At 52.2% G+C, this 27,925-nt stretch overlaps 7 protein-coding genes across 7 annotated transcripts; 4 read left to right on the forward strand and 3 right to left on the reverse strand.

Moving 5' to 3' along the window:
- Positions 1-1,039: 1,039 nt before the first annotated feature.
- MAA_05559 (uncharacterized protein) lies at positions 1,040-4,003 on the forward strand (the record flags this gene model as incomplete). The annotated part of the gene is made up of 1 exon (XM_007823557.1): positions 1,040-4,003. The coding sequence occupies one exon, from the start codon at positions 1,040-1,042 to the stop codon at positions 4,001-4,003; it is 2,964 nt and encodes a 987-aa protein (XP_007821748.1).
- A 481-nt stretch (positions 4,004-4,484) lies between these two features.
- Positions 4,485-5,853, reverse strand: MAA_05558 (acetyl-CoA acetyltransferase; the record flags this gene model as incomplete). The annotated part of the gene is made up of 3 exons (XM_007823556.1): positions 4,485-5,489; positions 5,552-5,732; positions 5,789-5,853. 3 exons carry the CDS (start codon positions 5,851-5,853, stop codon positions 4,485-4,487), a joined length of 1,251 nt encoding a protein of 416 aa, XP_007821747.1.
- Positions 5,854-7,595: 1,742 nt separating this feature from the next.
- On the forward strand, positions 7,596-8,628 carry MAA_05557 (Glycoside hydrolase; the record flags this gene model as incomplete). Its single annotated transcript, XM_007823555.1, has 2 exons — positions 7,596-8,212; positions 8,289-8,628. The coding sequence occupies 2 exons, from the start codon at positions 7,596-7,598 to the stop codon at positions 8,626-8,628; spliced, it is 957 nt and encodes a 318-aa protein (XP_007821746.1).
- Positions 8,629-11,325: 2,697 nt separating this feature from the next.
- MAA_05556 (potassium/sodium efflux P-type ATPase) lies at positions 11,326-14,810 on the forward strand (the record flags this gene model as incomplete). Its single annotated transcript, XM_007823554.1, has 3 exons — positions 11,326-11,726; positions 11,789-12,397; positions 12,452-14,810. The coding sequence occupies 3 exons, from the start codon at positions 11,326-11,328 to the stop codon at positions 14,808-14,810; spliced, it is 3,369 nt and encodes a 1,122-aa protein (XP_007821745.1).
- Positions 14,811-15,683: 873 nt separating this feature from the next.
- Positions 15,684-16,673, reverse strand: MAA_05555 (uncharacterized protein; the record flags this gene model as incomplete). Its single annotated transcript, XM_007823553.1, has 1 exon — positions 15,684-16,673. One exon carries the CDS (start codon positions 16,671-16,673, stop codon positions 15,684-15,686), a length of 990 nt encoding a protein of 329 aa, XP_007821744.1.
- A 1,441-nt stretch (positions 16,674-18,114) lies between these two features.
- MAA_05554 (glycoside hydrolase family 16 protein) lies at positions 18,115-19,097 on the forward strand (the record flags this gene model as incomplete). The annotated part of the gene is made up of 3 exons (XM_007823552.1): positions 18,115-18,211; positions 18,286-18,554; positions 18,627-19,097. The coding sequence occupies 3 exons, from the start codon at positions 18,115-18,117 to the stop codon at positions 19,095-19,097; spliced, it is 837 nt and encodes a 278-aa protein (XP_007821743.1).
- A 1,680-nt stretch (positions 19,098-20,777) lies between these two features.
- On the reverse strand, positions 20,778-23,461 carry MAA_05553 (transcriptional regulator Medusa; the record flags this gene model as incomplete). The annotated part of the gene is made up of 3 exons (XM_007823551.2): positions 20,778-22,759; positions 22,962-23,145; positions 23,420-23,461. 3 exons carry the CDS (start codon positions 23,459-23,461, stop codon positions 20,778-20,780), a joined length of 2,208 nt encoding a protein of 735 aa, XP_007821742.2.
- Positions 23,462-27,925: the final 4,464 nt, after the last annotated feature.

Below are 27,925 nucleotides of genomic sequence, written 5' to 3' on the forward strand. Positions count from 1 at the left end.
TTAGCCAATCTGCAACATTCCCCCTGAGTGACTACTTCAGGTACCAGTCTGTCCATACTTTACCATGACCACATCGGGAAACACCAACTTCTCGCCCTCCTACCGTTCAGTGTGTAGGGCAACATTTCAATCCAGCCCAGATAGCTGGGGATTACAATCTCTGGGAGTCCTACGATTTCGGCATACTGAGCAGTGAGCACCCGAACGGCGGATGACGGCGCTCACATTTTGTGTGGCTGCACATTTGTCCAAATCATATTGACCTTTTATTTCAGCTGTTGAACCAGCCAAGAGCTGCAAAGCTATATTTCGCCTTTTCCAGCTTGTCTTCACATAGGAATCAGTAAAGGGAGCTTGATTAATTTGGCTCTGCACACATTTAGACCTGTGGTCTGTGCAGTGCTCAATCTTCGAATGCGCGCGGCAAGTCACAGAAGAGTTTTTTTCGGTAGAAGCGCATGAAATACTGGCGCGAATTGAAGAATGCTCGCCTACTTACGCAGTGGGCAAGTTATAAACCCCCGGCAATACACAACTGGCCGACCCTGGGGCCAATCTACAAGTCGGCTGCAGCAATATACTGCAACTTGTCACTCCAAAAAACTCATTTCAAGGGTTAGCGGGTCATAAAAGAAATGGCCCCCAAACGCCCGTCATTGGTTCCGTCAGTCGAATTACGGTTGGAATTGCTCCATCTGGTTGCCACCAAAGTCACCGTGCCACCATTGCCTTGCTACGACGCCGTCAACCCATCTTCAAGAACCGAGGCATTTTTACAAAGTACCGGACAGTATGGTTCCTGAGGGCTAGGCCATGCGGGATCCCGGCGTCGACCGCACGGGCATATGAACCAATGGCCGTCCCGTTTCATCCGGCAGACCCGGTCCCGAAACCGTTGCGTTGCAATAAACACTAGCGCCATCGGATTTCAATGTTTTGCAACTCTAGAGCTTCATCAGTCTCTATCAAAATTCCTCCCGCTGACTGACTTTGCTCTGGCTGCTCCGTCTTGGAGCTCGCGACAAAACGTGCCGCCACCATGGCAGAGGGCCCAGATGCGACTGCAAGCAGGCCAAGCCGGCGACAATGGACGTTGCCTCCGTGGTTGAACCACTTCAATATTCATGATGGCAAAATCGTCTTCCGCTGCTGGGTGGCAGCGTGGGTCGGTTCGTTGCTCATGCTCATCCAGCCATCTCTGACAAACCTTGGAGTGGCTGCTTTTTTCGCCCTCTTGATTCTTATAGCTGTTCCACCGGCGAGCATACTCTTGGTCTATGTCCTGGCGTCTTTTTCTCTGCTTCTGGGCATGTGCTTCGGCTGGCTATGGGGTCTCTTGACGATGAAGGCTGCTCTCGCTGCGCGTCCGAACTCCGAGACGCAGCAATCCTTGCTCGCGCTTCAACAAGCAGCCGTCGCGCAAGCTAATCAGACTGGTCAGCCCGTCTCGTGGGAAGCGCTGGTGCTGGTGCACAATGGATTTATGCTCGATGCTCGCGTTACTGCTGTTTTTTACGTCATGTCCTGCGTCTTCATATACGCCTTGTGTCGGCTGCGCATGAAGAACATGAAGTTTGTCTTGCTGCAGTTATTCGGCATCATATCTATAGACATCTTCCTAATCTTTGGACCTTCGCTTCCCCAGTTTACAGCGCAACTTGGCACGATTCTGGTCAAGCCAGCTGCCGTTGGAGTCGCCTTAGGCTCGGTATGCTGCTTGCTCTTCTTCCCGCAGTCGACTTCTTACGCCGTGCTGGAACAGATGGAGAAGCTGGTGCTGCTTCAGGAAATCGCTCTTCAGGCGACGAGACGGCGCCTTGGTGATCAAGACGTATCTCTGAGCGAGCTAATAGAGGCAAAGGCCAAAACGGTGGGCCTTTACAAGGCCATGCAGCCAGCGATTGCTTTCTTGCCGCTCGACTTTTCTCGTGGTCGATGGAATGCGGAGGATGTTAAAGGGTTGCAGACACCTGTCCGAGTGGCCATGATTGCCAGCCTGTCCATGGTTGACTTTCACATTTCTCGCATCAAAGTGATTGAGAAGGAGGACAAGCTGGCAAAACACCACGAAGATGAAGAGAAAAACAATCACAACGAAAACGGAATCGGTATGCACCAATTAAAGGAAAGCTCAGAGCTGCTGCATGCCCTCCAAAGTCCCGAGAACGGCGAGGTACAAGATCGAACGAGAGCGGCTCTCTTGGACACGACCGCAGACGTGCTACAAGCCTGCTCGCAGTCCATCAAGGTAGTTGCTAAATGCATCAATACGGTCAATAATCGCCGCTGGGTCCGCCAGCCTTCACAACAGTCGTTTGACGAGTTAGAACAAGAGCTCCGGATCAAGCTGGACGCTTTGCGTTCCTCACGAGACCTCTGCGTCACGAACACGACAGAAAAAATACTCAGTACTCATCAGGACCTATTTGATGCTAAAGGAAACCTCAAGTCTTCAATCGAGAGCGGATCGCGGCTGCTTCGCGGTATAGTCGTGGCCATGGTCATCGAGGAACGAGTGATTGGCATGGCGACTGCGATGGAAAAAATGATCGAGTATGTTCTTCACCTGATGACCACCCGGAAAACTCACCGCATCTGGATCCCTTCACGTATGCGCTACGTGTTCAGATGGCTGCTGGACGGTAGGCTCTCCGTGCCCGTCTCTGGTACAACCACCGATGCTGCCGACGATCCAGATACCACCGCGGATCCGGTGCTGCTTCAGGACCAGGCAGAAGAGGCCCATAGGCGTCTTCGCATAAGCCGTGGCTACTACGTCAGACCTCGGAAAAAGTCAGCTGCAACGCGTGCCATCGCGGCTACATTCCGCTGGCTCTTTGATCCCGCTGGCATGTATGCTCTCCGCATGGTCATCGTGACCGTTGCGACGGCTATACCCTCTGCTATCCCAAGCTCAGCTGGGTTCTTCTATCGCGAGAAGGGAATCTGGGGGGTTATCAGCGCCCAAACATGCTTATTGCCGTACATGGCCGACTTTACATTCTCCGTCGTCTCCCGCGGGCTGGGAACCGTCCTTGGCGGTGTCATGGCCATGGTAGCCTGGTACATCGGGTCTGGTTCTGGCATCGGAAACCCGTATGGCCTGGCTGCCATCTCTGCGCTCATGATTTTAATTCTTGTCTGGTGGCGCATTTTCCTGCCCCCGGCTTTCGCTCAGGCGGCCATCATGACTGGGGCGACGTATGCCCTCATCATTGGCTTTAGCTACGATCACTTTCACATTGAACAGTACGGCCTCCCGGGCGTGGGCTACGAGGCCTTCTGGAAGCGTCTGGTCACGGTTCTTTTGGGATTTGTTGCCTCCTGCATCGTCCAACTGGTCCCCAAGCCCCCTTCTGCTCGAAGCCATGTGTGCAAAACGCTTTCCAACACCGTGGGCACGCTTGCGGATCACTACGCGCTTCTACTGTCCCACTGGGGCCTTGGACAGAAGAATAGCCCCCTGAGCGCGGTGGCGGAACAAATATCCATTGGCGTCGCCGAGACGCTGCTCTCTCTCAACGGCCCAATCGCCCTACTCACATTGGAGCCGACGTTTGGTCACTTTGACCAGTATACGCTCAAGGAAACGCAGAAGCTGTGCCTCGCCATGAACCAGTCGCTCGAACGACTGATGGACGTATCCGGCTCTCTGCCCAAGGAGTACCAGGACCGGTTCAGCAATGTGGTCGGATTTGTCGACGACCACGTCATTGGCGATGTCATGGCCGTGTTGGGGGTGGTGCGGCTCTCGCTCAAGTCGGGTGCTCCCTTGCCGGAGAGGTTGCCTGCTCCCCTCATTCGCAACTTTTACGCTTGGTGGCATGACAAGCACCGCACTGCAATGTTGAACACGACGCTGGTACGGGACGAGAACTACCGTCGCTACTGTGTCGCCATATCTTCATATCTGAGGTTTTTGTCGGCGGTTGATGACTTGGTGCTGGTTATCAAGGGGGCGGTGGGAGAGTGCCATGTCGTGAGGCAATGGGAAAATGTATAGTGCGTGACGTAGATGGAGGATCCATGTGTAAATTGACTAGGTTAGTATGGTAAATTTCCGAAGAAGGTTTCATTGCTACCGTCGGTTTGGGGGTTCTATCTCTGATTAGCCTTGGGACAATGTTTGAGGGTCATGGAAGGTAGTATACTGAAAATGCATTCTTGATACTGCCGGCTGAACAATGGCTCAATTCTACAGAAATATGGCTCTCCTTGCGAAACGAAGCTTCTAGCTTGTTGCAGAACTGAACTTGTTGGTGAAAGATGGCATGTTCAAGACGAGTGCTGTTGTGTGAGAAACAGCCATAGGATGAATGCGTACGGAGGAGCACTTGATGAAGACTGTAAACTGAGGCTTGCATTCAGCGTAGTCGCAAGCCTTGAAGGCTTAATAGAATACAGGTAAATAATAGGTTTGTTCAAGTTCATAAAGCAAAATAAATCACGCTAAAAATTTATTCTATACAACCATTTGCAATTCATCATACGACCTCATTAACAAACAGACCAGCCATGCCCTGACCGGTACCAATACACATGGAGGTGAGGAGAATCTTCTTCTTTTGGCGTCTCAATTCACTCAGCCCAGTCACGACTTGCCTGGCACCAGTCGTGCCCAGAGGGTGGCCGAGAGCGATAGCACCACCACGGGGGTTCATCTTTGCCCAGTCAACTGACAGCTTGTCACGGCAGTAGACGGCCATGGTAGCAAAGGCCTCGTTAATCTCGACTACATCAATATCGGCGAGAGCAATGTTGTGAATAGCAAGCAGCTTGGGAATAGCAATGCTTGGTCCGATGCCCATGATGCGCGGCGCAAGACCGGCAACGGTAGAACCGACGTACTTGGCCAGGATTGGCTGGCCGAGCTTAACAGCAGTTGATCGCTTCATCAGGATCACGGCAGAAGCTCCGTCGGTGACCTGGCTGGCGTTGCCACCAGTGGTCAGAGGTCCCCACTGAGGGAAAGCAGCTCGAACCTTTCCGAGGCCTTCTGCGGTGGTACCTGGCCGGATACCCTCGTCCTTGGTCAGGGTCACCTCCTTCACCTCGCCGTCGGGACCTTTGACCTTGGTTGAAATGGGAACAATCTCGTCGTCGAACCAGCCAGCCTTCTGGGCCTTCTCGGCTCGCTGGAAACTCTCGGCGGAGTACTTGTCCAGCTCCTCTCTGGAGATGTTGAAGTCGCGGCCGACATTCTCGCTGGTCCAGCCCATGGGCTGCATGCAGTCGGCTGCATCCTGGCTTTTCTTGAGAATGGCCTCGTCGAATGGCTGCTCAAGACGGTCGCCTGGGGCAGACATGAGCTCAGCACCACCGGCAATACCAATCTCAATCGAGTTGCACGAGATGGAGTGTGCAATATCGGCAATTGATTTCAATCCAGAAGAGCAGAATCGGCTGACAGTGCTGGCGCCGGCGGTATTGGGGAAGCCAGCGGCAAGAGCTGCTGCGCGAAGCTTGTAGGCGGCTTTACCATCGGAGACCTGATTTTCGGCAAATTTGAGTTTCTTTCTTGCACAAATCATTCAGAGGCAACAAAACGTACATTGCCGAAGCAGATGTCTTCAACGAGAGCAGGGTCAAGGTTGCTGCGCTCGCGAACTTGCTTCAGAAGAGCGTATATCATGTACTCCAGGCTAGTATCCTTGAAGCCACCCTTGCGTGCCTTGGTGAGCGGTGTTCGAACCGCGAGAGTGATGACAATATCATCGGGATTCTTGGACTGGCTGTGCAAGTATGTCAGAGAGACCGCAGTACAGATGTGTGCTGGCATCATGCTTACATCTGATTGATGGCCGACCCCGGGGCCAGGTGCTTGATGATGGAACCAATGCGCTCGACAGCCATTGTGTTGAATACGAACAGTGCCTCAACTCAGACGAAGGATACAAGTGATGCGGTGGCCAGGCAATGTCCAAACTTGATGAAGGAACTTGTGCGAGAAGCGTCAAAGGTGGCCGAAGGCCCGTTTATGTGGAAAGTTAACCGTACAGGGCCGAGGGAGCTCGATTGTGGGGATGAGCCGAGGCAATGTACCGACAGGCCAGTGACAGCTACAAAAATGCTTACCTAACAGCCCGCCACCATCTACCGGTCATTGCTTCCGGTGGAAGTTTGGATCATTATCCGGAGCATTATCCGGGGAAGGAGGGAACGGGCGGAGTATTTCTAACCACTTGAATACCTAGGTAGGCATCGGAATGAAGACACTTAAGTAAGCAATCTGGCACAGAAGAGATCAATCCCACTCAATTGCACCTCGAGTACGGAGTACACTCATGTCCAACCGCCGAAGACCTTTCAGATCGAATCCAACAACATGTACTGCTACTTGTTTCCCCGCGCCGAGTCAAGTGCTGCGCAGAATGGTCAAGGTGGAAATCCGGACAAAAGTGTCGTGCATTTTCACATCTTTGCAAGCTGACGGAATACATACACATGGTCCCTGCATCATTATACCAGGCGCAATGGCAAACTTTGTTCGATTTGCATCATAGCCGCACGAGGCAAGCAATTTTCAGCAACAATCAAACCGATACGGGTTTCGCTGGGAAAAGGGTGTGAGATTCGAGCTCACGTGAAGGATAGATCATCAACCCAGGTCCATCGAAGAAAATACACGCTGCATCGTTTGCAAACTGTCGTGTTGTGAGACGTTTGCTCGCTTCTCCTCCACAAAGGCCACAGCATCAGTGATACCCAACCAACCAACATCCAGAGGTCCAGAGGGTTGCATCTTGGTGAAGAATTGCCCGCCAACATCTGCACCGTGACCAGACGGTCCAGGTTCCCGAGCTGCCCGAAATAGCGTTGCCTCACCGGGTTTGGCGTCAGCATGTCCCCTGATCTTTGGCTCGGGCCAGCCAACCAGACCACATTTTAGCCCTTCCTCACCAGAAGCAATATGGGCACAAACCGTCTTTGTTCTGCAGCCACCGGCCTCGCTATCCACGGCTACCTGTGCGGCCTCGCGCGGCTTGGTGCGCCCAGAGTACCTGTTGATAGGGGCGGTTGCATGCGCCAAGCCGCCGGCGGTGGGCTCGGTGGACCAGGCTCAGATCTCGAAGCTCGTATCATGGCAAAGACGTTACCCCTTGTCCAATATTTGTTTGATCCTCAGCCGCTCGTCGCCTGTGTAGCGCCAACTTTGCATCGGAGGCAGGGCAGTAGGCTCAACGCTTTGGTGTCAATACGTCGCCAAAACTGTAGCTAAAAATTGGCCGCATTGCGTTCTCTCTCCTTTCTCGTCACCACCATCATTCATTTTGGTGACCGAGTATTTGCGCCGGCCCTCTGTCGTTTCCAGCTTGATTTCAGCAAGTTGCTTCTTGTTTGTTCCTCGTTCTTTTCATTTGGGTTCCGTAGAAGGCGCTGTCATTTCAGCGCAACACACTTGATTTGATTTGCCTTGCGCTCGAAAGAAACGCCGAGAATAACTGCGACAATAGGGCTGACGACAGACACACTTGCGCGCTGAATTCCAACGCGATTCCAGGGCCCATTCATTCATTTTCCTATTTTGGTATTCGTTTCGCCTTCATTCGTCGACGCTTGACTCCGAGCTGGTCCCGATTCGCATCACAGCCATAATGAGGACTTCATCGTGGCTGGCACAAATTATCCCCTTGGTCGAGATCTGCTCCGCTGCCTCATCCAAGCGTGGCCTCGTCTTCACGCCCAATGCCGAGCATGCTGGGGATAACAAGCTCTGGGTGCAGTCAGGTAGCGATCTGACATGGTACTACAACTACCAGAGCTCGCCATCACCAGCCTATTCCAGCCTATCCCAGGATCAATTCGAGTTTATTCCCATGATGTGGGGGATCGGCTCCGATCCCAACGACACCAAGTTCCTGACAGACGTGAAGAAGCTCATTGATGACGGCACCAAGATAAAGCACGTCTTGGGGTTCAATGAACCGGACACAAGCTCTGCATATGGAGGTAGCAACATCAAGCCCGCAGATGCGGCCCTCGCATGGGTCGCCAACTTTGAACCTCTTGGCAAGATGGGAGTGAAGCTTGGCCTGCCGGCATGCACTGGAGGATGGGACAGTCTGCCTTGGCTCAAGCAGTTCTTGGGCAATTGCTCCGAGTTGGTTAGCACCGGAAAGGACAAGAAGAACTGCACCTGGGATTTCTTGCCGGTACACTGGTACGATAACTTTGCTGGCTTGGCATCGCACATTGGCGAACGTGAGGCAACGTAAGTTTATGATTTCAGTCATTTTGATATTGACCATGTCGTCGCAAGAAGAAGTTTGGCTGACCTCGGCGTAAAGTTGGCCGAATAAATCGATTTGGATAACAGAATACGCGTACGCCCACCAGGATCTCAAGCCAACCCAAGAGTTCTACAACCAGACCATTGACTACTTCGACAAGCTCGACAGCATCGGTCGCTACTCTTACTTTGGTGCATTCCGCTCCACTAACTCTAATGTTGGCGCCAATGCGGCATTCCTCGATAAGAGCGGTAAGCTGACAGACATTGGATCCTGGTATCTCGGCTTTGCAGCCACTGGTGTTACTCCGGAGAGCTCCAAGGCTGCATTGCTGGAACCTACCGTGGGGTCTCTTATTCTTGGCGTCATTACCGGTATTTTGGTCGGTTTTCTATAATTGAGCGAGAATGGTTTGGTATCATCGATGCAAGCAAGTTATGTGACTTGCTTGGAGTATTCAGGAGTTTACATAATTCGTAATGAACTTTTTAGCATGACTGGGTAAAGATGGGATGCAGGGGGGGTCCTGTTGGAATGTTGTATTGTTGCTGCTGTACATATACATATAGACGTTGCTACATTGTGGGTACGTGTAGATATTTGTCCCTTTTCTCTTCTTTTCTCTTCTTTTTCTCTCTCCTAATCTGGTTATATTATAAGGAAACTGCATATCCGTGAGAGAAATTTGGTGTCCTAGAAACGCAGCGGACAAGAGCCAGGCATAACTGCGTTATGGATATCCCTTCTCATCAAGGTAGCTCAGCATCCCAAGAAGTGTACCCACCATGCGCAATTCGCAACTATGCCAAGTCATACTAGGGTTACAATGCGGGTGTTCCAAACCATGGTACACAGCACTGCCTGACAAAATTGTCTCGCCACACCCAAGCAAAGTCAGCCTCGCGTCAACCACGTTGAAGCTGCCCACGTGGCATATCGTATCGATCTTATCATACATATGGCATCGGAAGTCTTGGCTGCTTCCGGCGGGCTTTGTGAACCCACGGCGGGCCAGCCTGTTTGCCTCCACGATCGCACCACGATTGCACCACGCCGGAGCGGTATCGGACTTGCCGGCTGCGCCACCGGGGGAGGCACAGTCTCTGCCGTTCGGGGCGGGGCACTCGGTGTTGGCGGGGCCACGTGACTCGGTGCCCCGGTGCTCAGCAACACCCAACAGCATGCCAAGACACGGCGTGCTTGGCATCGAAGGAGAAGAGAAACCTTTGGAAGCCGCAGCGCGCACCAAGACGAGAATAGCGCCAATAACGCCAAGAGGAAAGACTGTCGTTGTCTGCTGTATTGGGCCTGTAAGCAAATAAGAAAATCGGACAAACAAGCAACGTTTAAAACCGACTTGTCAAAAGTGTACAATGTACTCAAAAATGTACGTCATAGACTGTTCCGTTCTGCCGTAATCGGCCGTCGCGGAGACAAGAGGCATCAATCAACAAGCGGCCTCAGGCACGGCAAAGCAACGGCCATGCTGAAGTGCGCCAAGCCCCATGCTGCAGGGGACCCCAGTGTCTCGCAAACACTGATAGGCGTGAAACCATGCACTACGGGCGCTGGAGCTGGAGACCGCACCAAGATAAGCTTAACTAACAAACATGCCCACCAATGGCCAACCAGACGCCGCAGAGCCTGGTGACACCAACCAACCACCTTCTCCTTCACCTCTCGACCTCTTCCCAACTTTCTGGCTTGCAAGGTCCGCCGCCACAATAGGACGACGGCTGCCATTGCATTCTACGCTTCTTGGCGGTGCCATGCTCCTTCAACGACTGGTCGACGCGCGTCGCCAAGAGAGGTTTATCCTCTTGGCACGAAAACGCGATGCTCATGGAAGACGGGGATGAAGGAGAAGTAGGCAATGCTCAAGGTGAGATGCCCTCGATCTCCAGGAAACACTTGACGGTAGTCCTCTGTCAATTGACCATCTTGCATCGGTGTGAGCTGCAGGACGGATGGGTCAAGCTGTTCCTGTCGAGCCCCGACACGTTTTCCCCATGGCAGGAGCTGTCAGGCGGTCTTGGTGGGCAGCGCCTCCCGGAATAGATTGGGTTCATTCTGTCTGGATCAATAATGTCTCAACTGGTCTTGAAAGGTTGGGCTGGCGCTACCAAATGCTGGCAACGACTCTGTTTCAGTGACTTGCTCCTTCCCCTGCTAGTTTACTAGTAGACTTTAGTGGCTGGCTAGGAAAAGTTCCTCGCACGTGTCTGGTCTGGTTCATTTCCATTCTTCTCCTCTGTCCCCGGACAACTTCATTTCGAATCCCTGGTGTCAAGACTCTTCACGATTTGTCACCCTGTTATTGTCCGGAGCACTTCCAACCAGCCTTTGCCCCAATGTCTTGGCACTGCAAACAGCGCAGGTTTCCCGCAATGTCTCAACGTGGAATGCCCCGCAGCCTCACTGCGCATCGATGCCATCCCGGATTCGCCCACCCCGTTTTGACGTCACGCCACCATCCACACAATCCCTATCGACTCCGTCACTGACTAAAGTTAACGTGGGGACGGAAGCTAATCTTGCTGTGACTCGTTGGCTGGCTTTGGAGACGCAGAATCGCCAAGTAGACTAGATGTATGGTACGAGCAGCTTGGCTGACCCACGGCTGTCCCAGCTCTCTTGGCATTTTCTTGAGGTTGCTTGGGTATTCAAATCGAGAATGTACAGAGAAGCGAGTGCCCGCAGAAGGATTCCGGGACGAAGAAGTACTTATATGACCACTTCCCCCCGCTTTCAAACCTTGTGATCATGTTGATATCTGATAATCGCAAAAGTCTTTGGTCTCCAAGGTCAATACTGAAGATCGGTACAAGACTCAATTGTATATATCCATTCAGCTCAACTTGCAAGTGGAATGGGACCTTGAGCTCTTGAAGGGCCCCAACACCAGAACCAGCAACAACAACAAACTTCTCCAGAGGGGCGCGATCATTCGTTAGCCCTATACACCCGAGCGTCGTTTTGGCGATCTCAACGCCTCCCTCCACGTCTATGAAGCATATTTTGCCATCGGCTTATTTGTGCCCTTCATCCGAGCAGCGCGACGGTCAATCCGTCTCACACTGGCCGTCTTCCGACAATGGCTGAATTCCCAAAGCACCCGTTCCTCCTTACCGTGGAGGAGACGGCACAGGCTCTTAATACCGACATTGATAAAGGTCTGACCACAGCCCAGGTTACTGAGCTGCAACAGAAGTACCCCAAAAATGAGTTGGACGTTGGTGATACCATCCCATGGTACAGCATTCTCACCAAACAAATTTTAAATGCCATGATCATTGTTCTGGCATTTGCCATGGCGCTTAGCTTTGGCATCAAAGACTATATCGAAGGGGGCGTCCTTGCCTTTGTTATTTGTCTCAATGTTACTATTGGCTTTTGGCAAGAGTACCGCGCTGAAAAGCGAATGGATGCCCTTCGTGCTTTGTCTTCGCCTAGCGCCATGGTTCTTCGAGATGGTAAAACACAAGTAATTTCCAAGTAAGTCGGTGCTTACATGTCAAACACACTTTTTGAGATACGCATACTAAACTTATGTATAGTCCCGACGTCGTTCCGGGAGACATTATCTTGCTCAAGATGGGCGACACAGTACCCGCGGATATGCGAATGTTTGAGGCCATGAACCTCGCATGTGAAGAGGGCCAGCTTACCGGCGAATCCATCCCGGTCGAAAAGATTACCGAAAACAGCATCCTCGCTCCTGGCACTGAGAAATCTGCCACTTCTGAGGCCGAAGTGGGTATCGGCGACCGCGTTAACATGGCTTACGCTACAACCGTTGTCCGAAAGGGCAGAGGTCGAGGTATCGTCACCGCCATTGGCATGACTACCGAAGTGGGTAAGATTGCGGCCTCTACCGCCAAAAAGCAGCGAAAGGCTGGCCGATCTATGAACTGGCGTAAGTACGGGAAGAGACAGCCACTTGTTGGCTTAGCCAAGCGAACATACGATCTCATCGGCAAGTTCTTGGGTTTGACTGAAGGCACTCCATTACAGCGAAAGCTGTCCGCCCTAGCTTATGTGCTCTTTGGTTGTGCAATTATTCTTGCCATGGTTGTCTTTGGAGTCAACCACTTCAATTTGCGAAATGAAGTCATCATTTATGCCACATCCCTCGGCATTGCCATTATTCCCGAGTCTCTCGTTGCGTAAGTTTCTACTCACCCAATATCGACATTCAAAATTTCTAACCGCTTCAACAGTGTCTTGACAATTACCATGGTGGTCGCTGTAACCGTCATGCGAAAAGCCAACGTAGTTGTCCGAGATCTCTCTGCGCTCGAAGCTCTTGGTGGAGTTACCAACATTTGCTCAGACAAGACTGGTACACTGACTGAAGGAGCCATGATTGTTCGCAAGGCATGGATTCCGTCCTCGCACAACTATACCGTCCGCGAATCGCAGAATCCTAGCGACCCGACCAAGGGCCGCGTTACATATTCTCAGAGCAAGGACGAGCCTGCTGTTGAAAAAGAGGAACCCAAGCGCGACTACGACAGAGAGCGCAGCGCTGCTGTTCTCAAGTTTGATGTCCCTGACGAGAAGCTGAACCCCAAGCCTGCCAAGCAAGCTCCCGAAGCAGAGCCCGAAACAACAATGACGGATGAGCTTCAAGCATTCCTCCTGTCTGCTGCTCTTTGCAACCTTGCCACTGTCCGGTATGATGACGAGGAAGAAAAATGGCAGACTACTGGCGAGCCAACCGAAATTGCGCTTCAGGTCTTTGCTCATCGCTTCAATAAGGGCAAGAAGAGCCTTGAAACAAAAGGCTGGAAACAACTTGCCGAATTTCCATTTGACAGCTCCATCAAACGTATGTCTGTGATCTACGATGCACCTGCGGGCGAAACCGGCTCCATCATTGAAACTGAGCAGAGCATGGTTTTCACCAAGGGTGCCGTGGAGAGAATTCTAGACTTATGTTCGTACATTGGTACTGGTGCTGAGCAGCAACCAATCTCCGACCAACTCAAAGAGGATGTTCTCAACCAGATGAATGTTCTGGCTTCCCAGGGTCAGCGAGTCCTTGCCATTGCCTACCGCCCATGGGGTGGTCGATTTACGGCGAAGCAGTCGTCATCCGCTGCAGAAGATGAGAAGCTTCGCGGCGATGTTGAAAAGGATCTTGTTTTACTTGGGCTTGCTGGCATTTATGATCCTCCACGCCGTGAGACAAAACCGTCCATTGGAGAGTGCTCTCAAGCCGGTATCAAGGTTCACATGCTTACCGGTGATCACCCCGAAACTGCAAAGGCTATCGCCAAGGAAGTCGGTATCATTCCCAAGAACCTTGGTGTCCTGCCCGAAAAGGTTGCCCAGTCCATTGTTCAGAAAGCCACCGATTTTGACAAGATGACGGATGAGGAAATCGACGCCCTCGAGGAGCTTCCCCTTGTGATTGCCCGCTGTGCTCCCGACACCAAGACTCGCATGATTGAAGCACTTCGACGACGTGGAGCATTTATGGCCATGACGGGTGACGGTGTCAACGACGCTCCATCCCTTTCTCGTGCTGATGTCGGTATCGCCATGGGCTCTGGTTCTGATGTAGCAAAGTCAGCTTCCAAGATTGTCCTGACTGACGACAAGTTCAACTCTATTGTTGCCGCCATCCGTGAAGGCCGCCGAATGTTTGACAATATTCAAAAGTTTGTCTTGCATCTTCTCACCTCCAACGTGGGCGAGGTCATTCTTTTGATCGCCGGTCTCGGTTTTGTCGACCACACAGGCTTCTCAGTCTTCCCAGTATCACCATTGCAAATAATTTGGATCAACATGGTTACGTCTTCATTCCCTGCCTTTGGTCTAGGCCGAGAGGCTGCCGCCGTCGATGTCATGCGCAAACCACCACAGGACAAACGACGGGGTGTTTTCACGAACCAGATCATCGTTGATATGATCGTGTACGGAATCATCATGGGCGCATGCACAATGTGCACTTTCTGCATCATTATCTACGGCGCTAATAACGGTGACCTGGGCGAAAATTGTAACACTGAATACACCAATGTTTGCGATGCCGTCTTCAGGGCTCGCGCGGCCACCTTTGCCGAACTAACGTGGCTCATCCTCATCTCAGCCTGGGAGTTTAAGAGTCTGCGACGATCCATGTTCCACCTCAATCCCGACGACGACAGCCGATTCCCCGTCTTCAAGGACTTGTACAGCAACAGGTTTCTCTTCTGGTCTGTTATTCTGGGTGGTTTGTCAGTGTTTCCCGTCGTGTACATCCCCTTCCTCAACACCAAGTTCTTCAAACACAAGGGAATCTCGTGGGAATGGGCTTTGTCTGTTGGCTTCACCATCATCTTTGTTGCCGGAATCGAGGCATGGAAATTTATCAAGCGGCGTTTCCACCTGCTTGAGGATCGCCCAGTTCAACGCGGCGCATGGGGTCAGGGAGGCCCCGATGACCAAGGACCCAAGTTCCGCAAGACCATGTCCATGTCCAGCTTCAAGACTTGGGCTTCATTCTCACGAAAGGACACTGGCGATTCCGTGTCTCGATACAGCTCTTCGCGCGGTAACCAGGGTATTGTTCAGGGGACTGAACATGTGTAAAGTTAATTGCCACGAATATGTTGGAAAAGGGAAGGAGGTTTTAATATATGAGGTGTTAATCTGTGTCGACATAATAAAGAGAAGGGAATCATATATTTTTACACATTGCATGTAGCTGAAGAATTTTTGTTAATAAGGCTTCTCAAGACGCTTGTCGGCCCCTGACCGCTGACCCCTGGCCACGCATGAGCAGTAGAACATTGGGTAGTGTACAGCAGTTAGCAACAAATGGAATTGAAAAAAAAAAACGATATCGAATATGCACAAGTCAAAAGCATGTCAGTATCGTCAAATCCTACGCTAGAGCTTTGAGTTGTGTATGAAACAGAATACATGGACCTTGTGGAAGGGAGGTTAAGTTGTTGACGAGGTTGGCATGGCTGCATTTGTAGCAATTTGCGTCTTTTCATATCGATATTTTATCGAAGCCGGCGCGAGATTATGTAGAGTCTAGTTACCCGCCCTCTCAACAGAGATGGGATGGACGGAGGGTGGCACAGACAACAGACACGTAGGCACAGGGGGGCAGGAGTCGCAAAGTGGAAAAGCACGAAATGAACAGTCTATGAATGCAATTCTTCTTTTGTATTCTGGCCCCAGTAAGACGTCTGGCCTGTTGTTGACTTTATTCCCATCATCATCACCAAACTCCGGGTCCCGTGTTGATTCATGTCCGCATCCGCTGGCTCATGCCATGTAGCCTTGCCAACACCCAATCGCTCATTTCACAACTACTACTCTACACCAGTTGCGCAGGGGCAACCAAAATTAGGTCATCTTTTTTCTTTTTCAAGTGGCTGGTGGTTATCCAGCCTTGTTTCTGGTCATGCAATGCGTGTGTGCGTTGCCTCGCCACCAACCCCCCTTTCTTCCCTAGGCATCAGCCAGATTGTAAATCTTCTGGACGTCATTCAGCACGGCCTGGAAATCAATCTTGAGGTCCTTGAGCAGGCCGTCGTGGAAGCCAAAGACCCAGCCGTGGACAATGGGGAACTGGTTCTTGGCGTAGCTCTGCTGGACGGCAGCCGTCTTGATAATGTTGCGGCACTGCTCCTCGACGTTGAGCTCGACGAGGCGGTTATAGCGCTGCTCCTGGTCGGCGACGGCGTCGAGCTCCTTCTCGTGCAGCCTGTAGACGTCGCGGATGTTGCGCAGCCAGGGGTTCAGCAGGCCGAGGTCCTTGGGGGTCATGGCGGCCTTGACGCCGCCGCAGCCGTAGTGGCCGCAGACGATGATGTGCTTGACGCCGAGGTGGCGCACGGCGTAGTTGATGACGCTCATGACGTTGAGGTCGGTGTTGCAGACGAGGTTGGCGATGTTGCGGTGGATAAAGGCCTCGCCGGGCTCGAGGCCGGTGATTTGCTCGGCGGGGATGCGGGAGTCGCTGCAGCCGATCCAGAGGTATTCGGGGGACTGGCCCTCGGCGAGCTTGGCGAAGTAGCCGGGGTCCCTTTCCGCCTTCTCGGCGGCCCAGGCGCGGTTGTGCTCGAAGAGGCGGTCGTGGGACTGGCGGAGATATTTGGAGACCTCTTCGGCCGAGGGGGGCGAGCCGTCGGGCGACATTCTGAGGGTGGTGAAGGAGTGTGACGATGGCGATGGCGAGAGGTGGGAGGCGGAGGGAGTGAAGAAGGCGGATGACGACGACGACGACGAGGAGGAGGAGGGGGGGGATAACAAGGAGGAGGTCCTCAACGCCAAGGCGTTTGATGGAGGGGCAGAGCTGCAGCAGGAGCTGGCGAACCGTGCGGCAACGGCGATGATGGGCCGGGAGACGGCGAGGCTTGGAGTTGTTGAGGATGGCTGTGTCGGGATGCGCGCGATGCTGCGGAGGGAGGACGCGAGCATGGGGCGGGCGCGGAGCATGAGGGCGGATGAAGTCGAATGGGGTCGATGTCGATGGATGAGGTGCGATGATGGCGAGTAACGAGGCGGAAGCGTGCAGCTGGGAGTTGGGGCAAAGGTACAAGGGCCCCGTCTTGTATCGGCGCTGGGGGTCGATTGGTTTGTTGAGCTGCGATAAGCTACTGACCAGACTTTATCCCCTGAGCTTCGATGCTCCGCATGGAGCAACGAATAGCTGGGATCAGGGAATGAATCGGATCGACCTGTCAAACTGTAACTCTAACTGTGGAGAGGCGTTGTGACCAACAGACTGAGCTTTTCGAGCCGGCGCGGGCCGGTTTCGGGAGGAATCGCGTACCATGAACGTTATTGCATCAGTCGAGTTAATATGTCAGAGTGGTGCAGACGAAAGCATTACACATTACCAGTAACAACGTGTAGATCAGTTATGCAGCAAGTGAAGGCATTAATTAACGGTGTGTGTTACAGCGTGTATTATTCATTCCGCTGTGCGCGGTATTGCAATCCCTAACCCTAACCCTAACCCTTCGTCTGACATACCCCAGATTTGAGGAGGCCGGCAGATGATGGTGCCTGGGAATGTCGGACACATGTGCAGGTTCTGGTATTGACTTGCCCTTGTCATCAAGAAACGCATAGTTGATCGTCTTTCCCATGCCGAGTTGGTGGAACAGTAACACATACGAATTGTCTATCCGATCATTGTGCACATGCAGATGCTCTTGTCTCCTTCTCCGTACAAAAAAGTACGACTGCAGCCGACGTCTTGACAGCATCAACATTCGTCGATATGCTTCAACCCAACTTGTCAAGCTACTCAGAATGAAACAGACTCGTATTTTCTACCCTGACACTATCCCTTTTGACCCAACCAACTACACGTCATGTACATTGTATACATTGCATACCGTCCTCCCAACACGCCTTCCCGACACGCCTTCCCAACACGCCTTCCTTGTCCGTCTCGCATCGCAACACCTTGCCCAGACCCTCAATCCCTCTCGATCGGTACACTTGCATATCCCTTCGGAAACACGCCAACATCCCGTCTCGTCCCTCTAAAAAAAAGCAAAAACATCATTCAAAAAATAAAAATAGTAAACACAAAAGGAGGGATAGGATGCTCCTCCTTTACCCACACGTCCCTGCGTTCTGATCGGCATTCATTCAAGACACCGCAATTTCAAGAGGAACAAAATAAAAAGAGACAGGCAGACTGCGGCTCAGACAAGCGGCAAGCAATCTGAAAGCATGTGCGGTGCGCATCACGGCCATCCGAGTGGGACAGCTTGAGACAGGCGGTTGCATCGTTACACTGCATACGAGGTTTATTTTCGTTCTTGTTTACGTGAATTGTTTTTCCTCAGTCACCTAAGTTGCTTTTGACAACACCAAGTGTTTTTTCCCTATCGCCAAACCGTGCCGCGCCAAACACCACAGAATGCTCTCCAGCACCATCGCAACTTTCCTGGCCATCGCGGCGGCCGACGTCGTCCTTGGACAATCCTTTAGCAGATGCAATCCGCAGCTGCGCGACGGTACGCGAACGGATAGTCCTCTTGTTCTTCCCCCAGAGAAGCAGTGTCATGTTTGCTGACCACGCCGTGGACAGGATGTCCCCCCGACTCTGCGTTCGGCATCCAGCAAGCATCGTGTGACCTTGTCCAAGGCACCTGTGGTGTATTCACACCCAGTGCTGGCACAACAACCATCACACATGGAGTCAGCGGCGCCGCGTTCAAGATTGAAGAGCAGAGAGATGCTCCTACCATCGAGACGCCCAAGTACATCTTCTTTGGAAAGTTCGAAGTCCACATTCAGGCCGCTCCGGGGGCCGGCATCGTCACCAGCGCCGTTCTCCAGTCCGACGATCTCGACGAGGTATGTAGGCTCCCGAGCCCGTATTTTTCCCTATCAAATAAGAAAAACAGATGCTGATGCCGATTCGCCCAGATTGACTGGGAATTCATCGGAAGTGACAACGCCCGTGTCCAAACAAACTACTTCTCCAAGGGAAACACGTCCACCTACGACCGCGGCAAGTTCCACGCCGTCAGCAATCCCACCGGCTCGGCACACAGATACACCATCGAGTGGACAAAGACACATCTTGTGTGGTCCATCGATGGCGAGCCTGTCCGCACCCTCCTCGCCAAGGACTGCAAGGCAGGCACCTCGTCAGGCTTTCCCCAAACTCCAATGCAAATCAAGCTAGGCACTTGGGTAGCCGGCAAACCAGGTTCTGCCCAGGGAACCATCGATTGGGCCGGCGGGTATGCCGATTGGAGCAAGAAGCCCTTCGTCGCCTACTACAAGAGCGTTACCATTACTGATTATGCCGGTGGCGACGGGCCCGGGAGGGCTGCAACGCAGTATGTTTATGTGAACAAGACTGGCACTTGGGAGAGTATTCAGGTTCAGTAGGCTTTCTGACTGTGAAACTTCTGTAGCTGGTGAATGGGTGCTCTGGCTAGAGGCGATGAGAGCCGTTGTTGTGAACTTGTGACCATAGGTGATGGGTGGGACATGTACATGTACATGATTCACGGTGCAGGGAGAGTCGTCAGAATGTGGATAATTACCCTTTCGTATATAGTATTAGTCCTCCAAGTAGCTGTATTGATACAGAAATTTTGTGTTTCCCTGCTGTCCCGTACAACTGTTTTCAAAGAGAGGTGCTAGGTAACTTACTACCAACCAGACAAATACACACTCATCTCTGCCCAACAGCATTGAGAAATCACCCAAAGGTTACATATATACAGTGGGTGTACGTAGTTATATAGCCGTCCGGTGCATGTCACAGAAAACAAGTGGACAAGGCCACATTTAATCATTGGCATCGCCGGCCCCGGTCGGCATGGCACAACGCATGAGAAAAACCACGCCATAAGTAGAAGAAATTATTATTAACAGCTTAATATTATCATGATCCATGTACCCTCAATTCCCAGACTGACCTTGGCTGGACAATGCATTCCGTATTGCAATCTGCCAGTGTCCCAAATTCCCGCTCTTAAATGATATTCCGCAACACCGTACCTCCAACGACCCCGTTGTCCCAGACCTAGTATGAAAAAAATCCCCTCCGATTCCCACTCTTGCCATGACATGACATAAAGCTAGCATCATTCTGATGCCGGTAGCAAAAGAAGAAGAGAAAAATCCAAAACACAAAAATCCAAACACGTCGTGCAGGTAAGGCATATGCCACCAAAACTTGTAAAGATCCAGACAAACACAAAACTCATCCGCAAGGGTATATATCTGTTATATATATGCCTCTCAAACAGAGATCCCAGACTCAAGGTACAAGTCAAAAGTGCCATTGTCAAGTACGATACAACCAATTGTGAGACACTTGACTTTCCTTTGAGCCATGTCAGGCACACAAAGACTGTCAACCAAGTAATGACGCGGCCGGGGTACGAAGAACCAATCAATAAAAAACCCCGGTAGCACAGCAAACCTAATCCGATGGCATGACGCACAATATATGCCGAGAGAGTTTTAAAATATTGTTGTAGAACAACAAGGCAGCCAAATGCGCGCAGAACGGCAGGGAGAGCGTAAAAAGGTTGGACGCCGACCAACAGCCGCAGAAGCACAGGTCGCGGTTTGGAGCCCAAGTAGATCGATTACAAGCCGGCGGATGTGGTTCGTTTGTTCTGGTCGCACAACGAATGGGGGGCGGTCGGCAGGTGGACAGCCTCCAGGCACCTGGCCCGGCCAGTGTGACGCGATGCCATCCCCACATCCGCCTTGTAGCAGTGGGGGGTGGGTGACGTGGGGTTGTGATTGGCTGGACTGGCCAACAACAACGAACCGCTCACATCCCCAAACCACCTATGAGGCTATGACCACCTGACTCTCCCGTCCGACCCTCCAGAGACGGCCTCACGAGGCCACTGCAAGCCTTGCTTTCCTCTTGACTTGTATCGATTTTTGAGAGGTATGCAGTCTCACTGCACACGAACGACATCTGTCCTGTCATGATGGGCAAGGAGATACCGGATGTTCACCTCCCGCCATGCAAGGGAAGCACTGAACGAACAGCACTGAACCACTCGGCCCCTCGACCCGTGCTTTGATATTATTCACGGTTTAGACTCGAGTAGCACCATCCCCATAAGCCCCGGTGCTATACACAGAAGGGCCGGGCTGGTGGTGTGAGGTTAGACTCGAGTAGCTGTCCGAATAACTGGCTGATGTACTGTCCCAACGTGGTGGTGTTGCTGTGGAGGACGGGTGTTGACTGATAGGCGTGTGTAAGCCACTTGAGCTGTATCCTGCAGTCGAAACGGTTCGAGAATCGTATGTGGTGACCGCTGGCAGCGGGTTTGTATTGATACGCATGGGAGGCGCATGTTGATGGCCTTGCTGCGGGCTGGCATGTCGGTTCGTAGGGCTCAGAGCGCGTGCAGATGTTGCGTATGCTGGCGCCGTGGTGTATGGTGTCCACGTGGACTGTGACCCTGACAGCGACCTTGGTGATGGAATGGGGTCATGATGGTTTGAGTGCACCGAGTACTGGCTATGAGTATCACCATGCTGAGATGGGAGGCTTTGCTGCGAGGCCATACCGTGTCCTGGAGGTGTTGGCAAAGGTGCATATGGAGTTGTGCTCACAGGTGTCATCATACTGCCGTGAGGCAGAGAGCTACTCGGGCTGGCGCTGTATTTGCCAATGATTTTTTTGAGTGCTGGCTCGAGGATCTTCCACGGAAATACTTTGACATCTTTTTCAATGTTGCGAGGCTTGGGGTTGGGAAATCCCATAATGATTTTAAAAAATTCTTCGCTGTCAGGCTTCGACTTGGACACTGTCAGCGGATGAAAGCCCTCAAGGTTTCGACGAATTCGATTCTTCTCCTCGACGCTGAAGCGATTGGGCGCGGCAACAAGCTGCTCGAGCAGATGGATAGTGTCCACCGACGTCACGTAGCACTCCTGTTTCTCTGCCCACCAGATACACGAGATACAGATACTGTTTTGCGGTCGTTCGTTGACCGGAACAGCTCGGAAATTAGCCGTCAAAGTCGAACCCGCTTGCGACTTGCGAAACATGACAATGCGACGTCGATTTTCCCATTCTTCTTCGCTCCAGTGCTCGGCCATTGCATCCAACTTGCCTATGATTTTGAGAACAGCCTTGCTGGAGTAGAGCGAGATGTGGTGATAGGATCCATTGCCACTTGCCCCGTTGGCAATGGTACTCGTGCGGATAAGTTGTGGGGCTCCGTTGCCAGCGGAGGAAGGCATCGGGAGTGGCGTCAAGCTTGGCCGTCCACTACTCATTGCTGAGTGATCCAAGGAGCTTCTCGTGCTCCCCAAGGGCCCGCCATAACCGCTCCAGGACGGCGCGGAACGTCGATAGTGTGGCTCCGCAAAGCTGCTGCTTCTGTACGTGGTAATCATGTCGCCGTTGCTTTGAGGAAATGTCGTTGCATACTGGCTCTGTTGCGACGGGTACTCGTAGTTATTTGTAGCTGTGTCCGGAGGCAGCTGAGTGTCTATTGTTTTTGGCGAAGCACTCGCCTGATCAACTTGAGGTCCAGGTGCCGTTGCGTCATGCTTGGGAAGCTTGCTTGTCCGCGTGATGTCATCCCCAGACCCTTCAAGATACTGAAAAGACCCTGCACCCGTCCGCGAGATTTCTTCTCCAGATGGACCTTCAGCAATTAATGATAAAGGCACGTTGTTGCCGTTGCAGCCCGTGACCAATAGTTGCGGAGCGTCTACACTGCACGAGTACACGAAGCCTGTTGTGTCCTGAGCGTCTCGGGTGAAGTCCTGAACAGGCACCTTCTCGGATCCAAAGCTAACTGAGAAATACGGTATTGCAGATGATATGGGAAGTAGATCGTATTGCGAGGAAATTTTCATAAAGATTTTCGTTCCGAATACGCCGGACATCGGCTGACAAGACAGCACGGTGGGCCCGGCGGGCATGTATTGAGCGACTGCATTGTTAGATGCAAAGGACTGCTGGTTCAGCTGGGCATATTTTTCCGTTTGCTGAACAGAAAAGCTTTGAGACGGGTACTGGTCGTATGTTGAATCTTGATATCGAGCTGCGTCATAACCTTTACAACAGCAAGTGTTAGCTCAACCACCATATTTCAGAAGACATCCCAGATTAGCAAATTTATCGCGACGATTGTAGCTTCCAAAGACAGTCTCCACAGAATCCTAGCTTCAGTGGCCGTACACTTTTCGCCACAGCCATGATTGCCCGGCCGCATTTTGACAACAGGATATGTTGGGAAAAGAAAATCGGAAACCTACCTGGCACCGAAGGTAGCTGGGCTTTACCGTAGGTTGCCATGTCTAAAATGGTAAGAGAACCCCTTCGTGGACCTCCTCCGTCGGCTCCTCGAACGGCCTCTTCGTGTTTCAGTACAAGAGTGTTTGGCGAATCGAGCCCGTTGTCTTCTCCAACTATAATAGTTCTATCTGTGTTGAGTCCCAACTGTGAGTAGACCCTGTTAGCATTGCCGCAATCTCATGGCGTGCAAATTATGTCACCACAAGCCAATGAACCAGTCAGGCGTAGTGCTCTCCCGTGGCTGGCAAGCAACAAGCCAAGCTGCTGTTGCTAATATTGTTCGGCAGACGGTAGATGCAGCAAACGATGAAGATAGACAGAGACCGTAAACGAGGGGGGAGAATTAGAATAGCCAAAGCGTTTCTATCCTTACGTGCTGGTGCAAGATGTTGGAACAACGTCTAAGTTCACGACTCACCTCGAAGAGCTTGTATGGAGACTGAACCTTAGCAACAGACATTAAGCTGTCAGACGAGAAGGATAGTGGCAAGTTGATGACAAAACAAATAATCTAGGAGAGATAGAAAGGAAAAATGATTGAAAATGCCAACCACTGTCTTGGGTTGGAGAAAAGGTGGTCGCGGGTCTTGTTAAAACTAGGTCTCGTCGAGGTCTTATCCAAGAGAATCACTCGGTCAAGAGGGGTTCCCTTGCCTTCGGGAAGCGCTTGGTCTCTGTCGGAGATTTGATAATGGTACAGGCGTAAAGACTAATGTGGAGGTGTATGCTTTTTTGCTATGCTGCGGAGACATGTCAGTTAAACGCCCATGGGGGTTTGCTTCTTTCCCCTCCCAGAAGGGGGGGCTTGAGTGAGACAGCAGGAAGACTGGGGTCATCTTACTGGCGCGATGAAAGATCCTGGCAGTGGCAGAGGACAGTCCCGATCCAGAGCAGAAACGGGTGCATTCCAAGAAGAGAAGATCTCTTTACAAGAAGCGTGGGTTGTCTTGCCCTTCCCGGTCCAACCTTCTCAAATGGGGAGGCAAGCAACTCTGTTAGAACAATAATGGTCTAGTATGTCTGGTCCAACTATCCTCTCATTGGCGAGAGGAGACAAAGTGAGTAAAGAGGAAATTCCTGACGGAATCAAGTTTCGGGAATCTGAGGACAAAAAGGGAGGAATGCCAAGCAGTCTCGTATGTTCGTGATACAGAACAACCCGCTGTCAGATGTCCCGTTGGGACTACTTCTCTCCGCCGTAGCTTCCTACGTGCTTAGATATGACGGGTAAGCGTTTCTGTAGCGAATATTAGGCTGAGATGGGTTCTGTCAGCGTTATGCGAACATTGTGAATTCGCAAGCCTCTTTACGGCACAGGAAGGTTGATCATGAGGGGAATTCAGCGGTCTTGAATTGGGAAACTATGGGAAGACATAGAATCGAAAGTTAAAGATCGACTTACATGAACGCAGCAGGCACACGCCTCTAACGGTTAAGCACTGTGGGGATGTAAATGGCTACAACCTCCGAACTACTATTCGCAGGGAGGGAAATGAAGCTCTGCAAGAGACAACTAGCTTAGTGTTGGGATGAGAACGCCGTTGGAAACTTGCTTTGGCAAACTGTATGTGTATGATTGTGGCGGGAAGCAGTAGACTGGAAGTCTTGATGGCAATGGATATCTGACACGGTAAAGAGAAGGGCAAGAGTCTGATTCAGGAGAGTCAAAGTCTCGGGTTGTTATGGGGCGTGTGCCAGGAGGGATGAACTTTTTATGGGCAAACATTTCTTTTGGAGACTGGGATGGTTGGTGTCTGCAGATGGTTTACAAATGTATGCCCTGCGTCGAGTCGCAATGCTGGTCAACCATCCAGCTAGGGGCGCTGGTGGAATGAGTAGTAGCGTCCACCGGGCCTAGGAGCTAAATGATTGTGTACTTCGTACTAAGCATACAAAGTACAACGGCAAAGGCCACCATGGAAAAAGCAACTGGAAGTATTGGAAGCAAGGGCAGGGAGTACGGAGTAGAAGAAGGCTAAATGATGATATCGGGCTTTGAACGGTCCACCGTGAGCCTCTTTTCTTGGGATGCACGTCAACATAGGAAAAAAGATAAAACGCAAGATGGAAAGCGGGTCCCGCCATATTGCAGCTGTAATCATATCATCCAGCAGGATGGCGTGAATAGGAAACCGGTATTTCGTCCATGCTCAACATGGATTCCAAGCGATAGCATCAGAGGCATGCCCGGTAGGTGCCGCAATATGACCTCTAGGACGGCCAAAACAGGCGTAGGGCCTCTCTGGCGCAGCAGATTGGACGAACGGTACGAAGGCAGTGCATCCCCTTCAGTCTCCTGCCGTCGATTTCAGAGGACGGCGACCAAACCCAGCAAACTGGCAAAGCGGCTCCATCCGGGTATCTGGGAGACAGGCCAGTTGCCAGGGTTGACATATGGAGATGGACACTGGACTAGGCAGCCCTAGTTGATGCCATGGGCGTTGAGAACCCCGACATCCTGACGCTGCAAGGGTGGCGAATGACAGGAAATGCGAACAAGGACGCCTGTGTGCGTCTTGGCAGTTGTGGTGGTTGATGCAGGGATGGGGGTGTGGTGAGCAGTCGTGGCCGTGACCACATCTCAAGATCCAGAAGGGGCGTGTGGGGGAAACGCGATACCACTAGTACTCCGTACATACGGGTGGACTGCATGGTAATAAAAGGAGCCAGGGGGCGCAAAGCGGATAGGATCGACTGCGGATGCAATGGTCGGCCAGATCACTGAGCAGGACACGGTATTTGTATGAAGCCATCCGGAAATGAAGATCTGGGGCCAGGATGTGCTATTGGGGGGGGAAGCGCTAAGGGAAAAAAAAATATGTGGTGTAAAGCGCCATGGTCCGCCAACAAGTAGAATGGACAGAGCAGAAGTTCAAATGGGAGTCCAAATGGAGATGGCTGCCCAGTAAAAGAAATGCCGACGAATACGTACCAAGGCACCCCGTAAGTAACCACAGAGCAGAGGGTTCGGGATAGAAACCTGCTGGCCGCCCACCAAGTCTGTGTTTCGAGGCGATGTTCCAAGTTCCATGCGCTCGGCCAGTCCACGGCCACCAGGTCAAAGCTGCTAACAATGCCTAGACTGACGCGAGAGAGCAAGGCTAGCTTAGCTATCAAGGGTCATGTCACGTCAAATTAGACCAACTCGCGTCTCTAGAAGTAATAGGCAGGAACAGCGAACTGACCCTTGGGGACCAAAAAATGCAAGGCTGTCCCGACGGTGTGGGTGTGTTTGCACGGTTCGTGTAAGTCGCTGAAGTGAGAGCCGGTGGCTTGACAAGGTCTAGCTGTTGTATCCAAAAGGAGTCGGCTGGTGATGGGCAGCGGGCGATGGCAGAGTCCCTACGGCCGATCAGTTAGCGTCTGGTACCAAACTACTCCGTAGTCCATACTCCTCAGCAACACGAAATAACGCCACGGCGCCCTGGTGTCTGTGTATTGTGCTCTGGTAGGCCAGGTAAACATCGGCTGGGAAGGGCCCGGCCGGCCCAGCCCAGTTCAGCCAAGCCAAGAGCTTCGTGCGAGCTTGGGCTTGAAGACAAAAGCAGGAATGTCAACTTTCGAGGCCAGCCCGGCCAGAAATGGCTACCTTTGGCCACCTTCAGCCCACAACAGCCTGCAGCGTCCCAGCTGGGCACACTTGAGAGGTGGATGCGCAACGCTAATGCCTAGCACATGCGGCTTGTTGGATACCCGGGGAGCATGAAGGCGGGGCTTTGGCGGCAGAGGGCATCACGACCAGGGTGTGACGGCAACCCGACGCCAAAACGGGATACAGCCAGACCATGAGGGCGCATGGAGGCGCATCCTGTACCATCAATCCCCCCGGTTCGAGGTTTGTCGTGAGCGTGGGCTTTTGTCTCCCGGAATTGTATGTCGTCATGTATGTGACGGGTGAATGTTGGGATAAATGGCTGTATCCAGGATTGCATCTCGCGGCGGGGGGGCATTTTCAACTCTCGCTTTTGTCCACGTTGACTATGTGCCGTCTTCTCTATTAGGGTGGCGAGCCAGGCGTGCGGCCATCTCCCTAGTCGAGCCTTCATATTGTCCATTTACAATCCGGAATCAGTATTGCATGTTGTACTCCGTACGCGCTTCGTTGGTGTTTCCGCTAAGCTAACGCCGCCTGGAGGAACCGTCCATGTCCAGAGGTCTGTGCATCGGCCAATTGCTCGTCACAGGGAGACAGATGGCAGGAAATTCACATTGGTTCATGTGTGGCTTGATGGGATGGAGCGCCGAAGGCATTCCCGCACAGCACCAGCACCGCAACGGGTGGCTTGCTGACAATCTGAAGACTCCACCGTGATCCTCGGTTTTGAACAAGCTTGGTTGAGACGCTCCAGGTACCGTAACAATAGTGAATTAATGAATTGCCTTTCGGCTCTGCCGGCCGTCCCGCGACGTTTCCGCAGACCAGTCCAAGCGTGCCCCGAACAAAGCCGCAGGTAATGGTTTCCAGCAGCACTTCGGGACCTCCACTTGGCTAGCGGCAGAGCCGATATCAAAGTGTGCTGCTCCATAAAGGCGGAATCGAACCTTGGTGGAGAGCTTCTTGGTGAACGTCAAATTGCATGCGGTTCCCATCACTTGGGGTACCTGGCAAAAAGATGATGACCCCAGCACCGCTTTGTCTTGGGCCGGGGGTTCCCATTCGTGGGCCACGGCAAGGCAATTCATGCGCCTGGTTGGATGTGTCCCACGCCGTTGGGTCTCTTGGGAAGTTGGGATCTGGGAATTCTGAATTCCTTTTGCTGCTAGTCTCTGACCGACATTGACCAATGAGTCTATCTGGACGGCTTGGCGATGTTGAAAATGGGAATCAAATACCACGCAGCAGACAATGTAGGGTAGCCAAGTGGAATCTTTTTACGGTTGATCTCCTCGAATCTCGTTTCAGATAATAATATGGATGTAGTCT

Source organism: Metarhizium robertsii (genome assembly GCF_000187425.2).
Source record: "Metarhizium robertsii ARSEF 23 chromosome Unknown MAA_Scf_2, whole genome shotgun sequence".
In the NCBI taxonomy this organism is placed as follows: Eukaryota; Fungi; Ascomycota; class Sordariomycetes; order Hypocreales; family Clavicipitaceae; genus Metarhizium; species Metarhizium robertsii.